This window comes from Lolium perenne, chromosome 1, assembly GCF_019359855.2.
Source record: "Lolium perenne isolate Kyuss_39 chromosome 1, Kyuss_2.0, whole genome shotgun sequence".
Lineage (NCBI taxonomy): Eukaryota > Viridiplantae > Streptophyta > Magnoliopsida > Poales > Poaceae > Lolium > Lolium perenne.
In genome coordinates, this window is record NC_067244.2 from 62,767,398 (window position 1) to 62,774,862 (window position 7,465).

At 55.4% G+C, this 7,465-nt stretch overlaps 1 protein-coding gene across 1 annotated transcript; it reads left to right on the forward strand.

Moving 5' to 3' along the window:
• The first annotated feature begins 3,749 nt into the window (after nt 1-3,749).
• On the forward strand, nt 3,750-5,307 carry LOC127295350 (uncharacterized). Its single transcript, XM_051325293.2, has one exon. It carries the CDS (start codon nt 3,939-3,941, stop codon nt 5,244-5,246), a length of 1,308 nt encoding a protein of 435 aa, XP_051181253.1. The 5' UTR covers nt 3,750-3,938; the 3' UTR covers nt 5,247-5,307.
• Nucleotides 5,308-7,465: the final 2,158 nt, after the last annotated feature.

The following is a 7,465-nucleotide window of genomic DNA, read 5'->3' on the forward strand; positions in this document are numbered from 1 at the left end:
CTACGGATCATGATTTTGCTGAACCATATCGCTTATGTGCTCTTGGTAAAGCATGGGAAAAATATCACATACATGATGGGTTCTTGTTTCGAGCTAACAAACTATGTGTTCCAGAATCGTCTGTGCGTTTGCTCTTATTACAGGAATCACATGCTGGAGGTTTGATGGGTCACTTTGGGCGTGAGAAGACGCTACTCATGCTCGCTGATCATTTTTATTGGCCAAAGATGAGGCGGGATGTGGACAGGTATGTGAAGAGGTGCATTACTTACAACAAGTCCAAGTCCAAGCTGAAGCCTCACGGTTTGTATACTCCATTACCGTCACCTACTACACCTTGGGAAGATATTAGTATGGATTTTGTGGTGGGTTTGCCGCGTATTAAGAGAGGCCATGATTCTATATTTGTGGTAGTGGACAGATTTTCTAAAATGTCACACTTTATTGCCTGCCACAAGAGCGACGATGCGTCGCATATTGCTAACCTGTTTTTCAGGGAGATTGTTCGACTACATGGAGTTCCGAAGACTATTGTTTCTGATCGTGATGTGAAGTTCATGAGCTACTTCTGGAAGACACTTTGGGGAAAGCTAGGGACAAAGCTACTGTTCAGTACTACTTGTCATCCCCAAACTGATGGACAAACTGAGGTGGTGAATCAAACCTTGTCACAACTGTTGAGATCCATGATCAAGAAGAACCTGAAGGAGTGGGAAGAGTGTTTGCCGCATGTAGAGTTTGCTTACATTAGGGCAGTACATTCTACCACGGAGCTATGTCCTTTTGAGGTGGTGTATGGTTTTAAACCCATTACTCCATTTGACTTGTTGCCTTTGCCCATACATGAGAGAGTTAATATGGAGGCATCCAAGAGGGCAGATTTTGTGCGAAAAATCCATGTGAAGACTAAAGAGTTGATAGAGAAGAAAGGCAAGAGCAATGCTGCACGGATGAATAAGAAGCGCAAAGAGATGTTGTTCAAGCTTGGTGATATGGTCTGGGTACATTTTCGCAAGGATAGGTTCCCGAAGCTGCGGAAGTCTAAGTTGAAGCCTCGTGGAGATGGTCCTTACAAAGTGCTTGCCAAGATCAATGATAATGCATACTCGATAGATCTTGCAGTTGATGAGTTTGGTGTCAGTAATTCTTTCAATGTTGCTGATTTGACACCATATGACGGAGAAGACCTTGGAGCGTCGAGGTCGACGCCTTTTGAAGGGGGGGGGAGATGATGAGGACATCCCTACTACACCACTACCTCCGTCATTGATAAATGAAGATGAACCTGCTGTGAAGCTCAAGTCCAATGAAGTTCGGATTGGACCAATTACAAGGGCTCGTGCGAAGCTACTTAAACAACAGGTGAACTTGTTTATAAACGGTACTTTGATTGATGAGAACTTTATACTGCCTAAGTCCTATTACTTATGTATCATGAGGTATCAAGAGGAGACGAGCATCGCACGAGGAGTAGAGGAGCAGATGGACATGAAGACGACATGAAGCTGGACATGGAGCTGTACATGAAGATATCTCATGGATGCGCGAGGGAGAAGCGGGAGGCATGCGCGAGAGGAGAAGTCGACGTCCAGGCCGGTCCAGCACCCGGTTAGACCGGCCTCCAGACCGGCTAGCCCGGTCCCTGGCCCGGTTGACCGGGCGCCAACCGGACGCATCGTACCGGGGCCAAACCGGACGAAGTTGCGAACTTTCCGGTTGCCGCCCGGTTGACCGGATGCCAGACCGGCCGGCCCGGTCCCAGGTCCGGTTGACCGGATTCCAGACCGGATCCGTCCGAGTCTGTCTCGACCAAATCTATTCTGGGTCGGTTATTCTTGTATCTTTTCGACCAGGAGTCGTCCCGGACGCCTATATAAGTCCCCAGGACACCCCCCTAGCTGCTTCAGACCACGTTTAAGATAAACCCTAGTTCTTAGTTGTTTGCTCTAGCAAAACTATTGAATCCCTACACCATATTGCTTGATATTGTGTAGATCCTGAAAAAGTCTTGTGTGATCTGCTGTTCCATTGGGAATGAGACGGTTGCAACTTACCGCTTCGTGGTCGGCGGCTACGTGCGCAAGTGTGTGGAGTTGCGAATATCTTGCAGGGTTGAGAGCTGTTGCATTGGCGACAGGGACCAATCGAGAGATCTCGTTGCGTCATACAAGTTATCTTCCACTACATCGTCGTGTTTCTCCGCTGCCATCACCCCGTGATCATCATCACCACCGTTGCTTACTGAGAAGATCGGGCCACCCCATATCACCCAACCTGCAAGGATCCGGATTTTCACCTTGAGACCAAAGACCAGTATGAGGGGAAAAGAAGGCCTCACGATGATGCCTCAAAGGAGGTAAATGTCGTACTCAAGTGTCATGATCATAGGCACCAGCTTCCCGGACAAGGCTTTCGCCCGAAACCAACCTTCACGCTCATCGTAGTGATCCAGAAACATAGAGAAACTATCACATACCTTGTCTAGCCCTCCAAGTAACATCGCAGTGTTGGAGTCTAAGAAACAAGCAGAAGCTGCAACACAAAAACATGTGGTGGAGAGTTGCACAACACCACAATACCAAGTAATCGCTAAGTAGCACCAAACTGCAGCAAGGACTTACTTCTCCGACCACCGGTTGCCGATTGGCAAAGGGGTTGATGGCTAGATTGTGACATGACGAAGAATGAGTACCACCACTGGCTCGCAAAAATAGGAGGGGGGGTTCCACAAGCCCTTGCTCCGGCCCAATGGCATGGCAAGTCACACTGACTGCACATATGCACTTTTCCCTTCACCACCCCTTTGTCAAACGTCAGCGGACATTGCGCCGACAACACACGCGAGAAACCGGCAACGATAACATCTCCCTCCCCAATCACATGCCCCCCCCCCCCCCCCGAGCCTAGATCCATGCCTACATGATCTAGGAAGAAGATCACCATCAGCCTCTTCAGCGTGCAGGAGGCAAGCCCCAAGCATCGGTGTCACCGTCGACGAGTAGGAAGCCTCGGTCCTACGAGAATAAGTGTATTAAATATGTTAGTGTGGATGGAGAATTCCTATAAAATTGAGGTGTAAGAATAATGTCGTAAAATCTTGGAGGTTCCATTCCTTTAGTCAAAACGTTTTCCCTCCAAATTTTCTATGAAAATTCTTATCCAAAGAAGTCCTCATAGTATATCCATGTAATTTTGAAGCCCCGCAAATTATCAAATTCCTAGTCTTGTAATTTAAATCAGAAAAATGTTACGAACTACGAGCTTGGCCCGGGTAAAACTGAGTTGCCATTGTTGAACTTTGTTGTGAGCAAAACCGTGCCAAAAAAAGTTGCTTAACCAAAAGGTGAAATAGGTAAGAGCCATTTAGGCAAAAGGATTGATTAGTAAAGATTCCTATGGGATTCAATCCTACAAATCAAACCAGAAACATAGAAGAAAAAATCGAAGTATTTGAACCCTCCAAAATATCTACTCAAATAGTTTGAATTGAAGAGGCCCTCAAAGTCGACACATGTAACCTGATCTTAATTTTAGAGTTTGACAAAGAAAAACAGTGTGAGTCGAACTTAATTTGAATTTTCTGAAAACTGTAAATCTCACCAATGGTGGGACCCCCTTGGAAGATCAGTTCACACATGAGGAAGGAAAAACGTCGCAATAGGGGATTTGGAGTCTTGCACACCAACACTCATGAGTTCTAGTTGTCGTTGATGTGAAGAGCACCAAGCAAAGCAACACGAGAAGAAAGGAAACAAATTAATCAATCAACCAGCTGGTAGTGCATGGACTTGCACACCACCCTCAACACTGTCCCTAGATTCGGGGATCACACATGACACGCCGACACTGAAAGAAGCTCACTCCTTGGCCACAAGAACGTACTCCAAGGAGAAGGAGAAGCAGGTGAAGAATAATTAAGCCAACCCCATACAGAAGCCATGGGGCTCCGACATTTCCATCCTCTCGCAATGCTCCGTGTAGATGCTGTCGCCGTCGCCGTCGTGCTGCTGCTGCTTCTGTCCTCCCCGTCCCCGACCTCCCAGCTCAGCTTCAGCGCCACATTTGGCCCCTGGATCAATGGCGCCTCGCCACCGCCGTCTCCTCCCAGCCCCGCCTTGACGCAGAGCAACGGCGGGCAAGAGTACGCGGCTCTGCAGGCGCTGAAGGCTGCCATCTCCGATGACCCCCACGGCGCGCTGTCGTCGTGGCAGGGGTCCAACGTCTGCTCCTACAAGGGCGTCTACTGCTCGGCGCCGCCCCCCGGCGCGGAGGCGGCCGGCGCTGTGGTTGCGGGCATTGACCTCAACCACGCGAGCCTGAAGGGCACGCTCCCTGCCGCCGTGTCGCTTCTTGCCCACCTCACGTTCATCCACCTCAACAGCAACCGCCTCGGCGGCGCCGTCCCGGACACGCTCGGTGACCTGCAGTACCTGACCGAGCTCGACCTGAGCAACAACCTCTTCTCCGGTCCCTTCCCCGCGTCCACATTGCTGATCCCGTCGCTGGTGTACCTGGACCTGCGGTTCAACGGCTTCTCCGGCGAGCTCCCCGAGGAGGTGTTCGCCAAGAACCTGGACGCGGTGTTCCTGAACAACAACCAGTTCGAGGGGTCGATCCCGGAGACGCTGTGGTCGTCGCCGGCGACGGTGATCACGCTGGCGAACAACCGTCTGACGGGCCCGGTCCCGACGTCGTACAGCTACGGCGGCGCGGGCGGGCGGCTCCGCGAGGTGCTGTTCCTGAACAACCGGCTGACGGGGTGCGTCCCGGAGGCGCTGGGGTTCCTGCCGTGCATCGAGGTGCTGGACCTGAGCAGCAACCTGCTGTCGGGGCACCTGCCGAGCACGCTGTCGTGCCTGTCGGGCATCGAGGTGCTCAACATCGCGCACAACCAGCTGACGGGGGAGCTCCCGGAGCTGGTGTGCGAGCTGCGGCGGATCACGAACCTGTCCGTGGCCTTCAACTTCTTCTCCGGGATCAGCCAGGGCTGCGACGCGCTGGCGGGGCGCAGCGTGTTCGACTTCGCGGGCAACTGCGTGCCGGGGCGGGGCATGCAGCGGCCGCAGCCCGAGTGCGACGGCGCGCCGGGGGACGCCGGGCTCAGCTGCCTGCGCATCCCGGGGTCGCGCCCCGTGGCGTGCGCCGAGGCCGCCGTGTCGATCGGCGTCGGCGCCACGTTCGGGGGCGCGCTGCCGTTCGGGCTCTCCGGAGGCGCCGGCGTCGGGGTCACTGTCACCGTGCCGTGAGATCGAACGGATCATCATGTACTACCTTCTTTTTTGGGTTAATCAATCAATTAGCCTCGTTTCTTGGCACAGCGGATGGATCATCCTGACTGTTGTGTGGTTAATCCGTCGTCACTGACATTGCATGTTTGCATGCGTAATTAATCATGCAGATGATACCTTGGATCGTCGTCTGAGTCTGAACCCGTGCTCGAATTAGCATTGACGAGAGTGAGGATCGACAGTGCGTGCGAGCTCGCTTTTGAGCTGGATGATTTGAGAGCGAGGTGAGAGGGATCGGAATTAATTGGGTCCTCTCCTCCATGAATGCTAGGCGGGTAGATGCAACCACCTGCAGCTGCAGCGAGATGGGCCATGGCTTGGCCGACCGTGCAGGGTGCTCCGCTCCGCTCCGGGCCATGTGATGTGCTGCATTGCTTCTCTTTCTCGTGCACTCGCAGCACTCGGTACGCCTCTAGTACCAGTGGAGTACCATTTTTAATCACATCGTCTGTTTCTCTTCACAGTTCACGCCCCACTAGCACTATTCCGCGGGCTTGCGCCTCTGTCTCCCAATTTTATCGAGACTCTCTAGAGGATCTGCATTCGCATGCCCTGCGTTGTGGGTTGTGGCCAGCTAGAGCCTCAAAGCATTTCGGATAGAAAAAACGAGAAGCTTACTTCTCTCGTTCCTTCTCTCGTTCCCCCTCGTCGCTCCCGTGGGCGATGGGAGGGAACCCTAGTCGCCACCGGCCCAGACCCCTCCCCTCGCTGCCGCCGGAGGGTGTCGCTGGGCAAAGCCCGGACGCTGGCGGCGGCAGGGACTCCTCCCCCCCTTGCGCGGAAGACTTGGCGCGGACCGACGGGGCCGGTGAGGGCGGCGCGCTTGACGAGGGGCGCGGCGGCGCGGCTGCCTCGGCCAGCCGGCGTGGCGGCTTCGTGGCGTGGCGGCGTCCCCGTCTTTGGAGGCGGCGGGCCGCCCTCGGGCGGCCACCAAGTCCGGCGGCGGGCGGCGCGGTCAAGCTGTAGTCTCGGGTGGCCGGCCGACGGCGACGGCTGGGACGACGGCAGCCGGCGCGGCAGTGGTGCCGGCGGAGATGGCGCCATGGCGGCGCGGGCTTGTTGGCTCGGATCTGGGCCCTTTGGGCCCGATCTGGGTTTGGTGGGCCCCGGCCGTCCTGCCCTCCTGCGCCTGGGTGCGGCCAGGCACCTCCTCCTTGTCCGTCCTTCTCGGCTCCGAGCGCATGGTGCTGCTGCTCTGGCCGGGTTGGGCGGAACCCTACACCATCTTGGTGTGGCGGCTCGTGGCGTCCGCGCGGCGCTGGTGACAAGGTGGACGGTGTTGGGTGGCCGGCGATGCTCTCTGAGGTGGATGTGTGCAGTCCCGCAGCGACCCACCCCATGGTGGCACTTGTGCCGCTTGCGGCTCGGTAGTGCCCCTCTTAGGCGGCCTGTCCCTTTGTGGGCATGGCTGCCCCCGACCTGGCGCGTTGGACATGCTGCCGGCGGGTTGCGCTGCCAAGGCTAGCGTTTTGAGAGAAAAGGGTCAGCGCAGGAGGTCTTGGCGAAGAATGGACAGCCTGCAGTGGTGAGGAACCATGCTCTGGGCGAAAGGCCTGCCTTTCGGGGCCGGTGACGGCGACGCCTGCGGGCGCCGTTTTCCTCTTGTGGCGTCACCGAGGAGTTTCGGCACCTCCCTTGCCTAGGGTCTCATGTTCCGGGTGAAAACCTCAGATTTGGCTAGCCAAATCGGGCGACGACGACGTCTTGGACGTCGTACCCTCCTTGGAGGCGTTGTCTTGGGAACTTGAGTTCGGGCCGTAGTTCTTCCTCGTGGATCTCAGCGCTGACCACGTGGGAGGTGTCTTGCGATGCAGGTAGCGCGCCGGCCTTTCGAGTAGTATCGCGGTGGCTTGCGCGACGAGGATCTTCCTCGATCAGCGCGAGCATGCCTCTGGATGAGCAGTGGTGGGCTGGCCTCTGTGTTTGTTGGCAGGCTGCTGAAGACTGCACACTTGCACGTCTGTCGAGGTTGCCGGGAGCTAGCCGCTGCGCCGACGGCGTTCCTTGGATTTGGGTCGAGGCCGGAGCAGCAATGCTCCCAGCTGAGCCGTGGTGGGCTCGCGGGATTCAGGTGGTACGCGTCTTGGCTGCAGCTGGCAGGCTCTTGGTAATTTCGACGATGCACAAGCACTACGACTTTCATCGGCAAGGGTTTTGTCTTCCGGAGGAGCTCACTC

What these genes read in the sequence shown, in the direction of transcription:
- LOC127295350 (XM_051325293.2), top strand. Translation starts at nt 3,939, where the DNA reads ATGGGGCTCCGACATTTCCATCCTCTCGCAATGCTCCGTGTAGATGCT.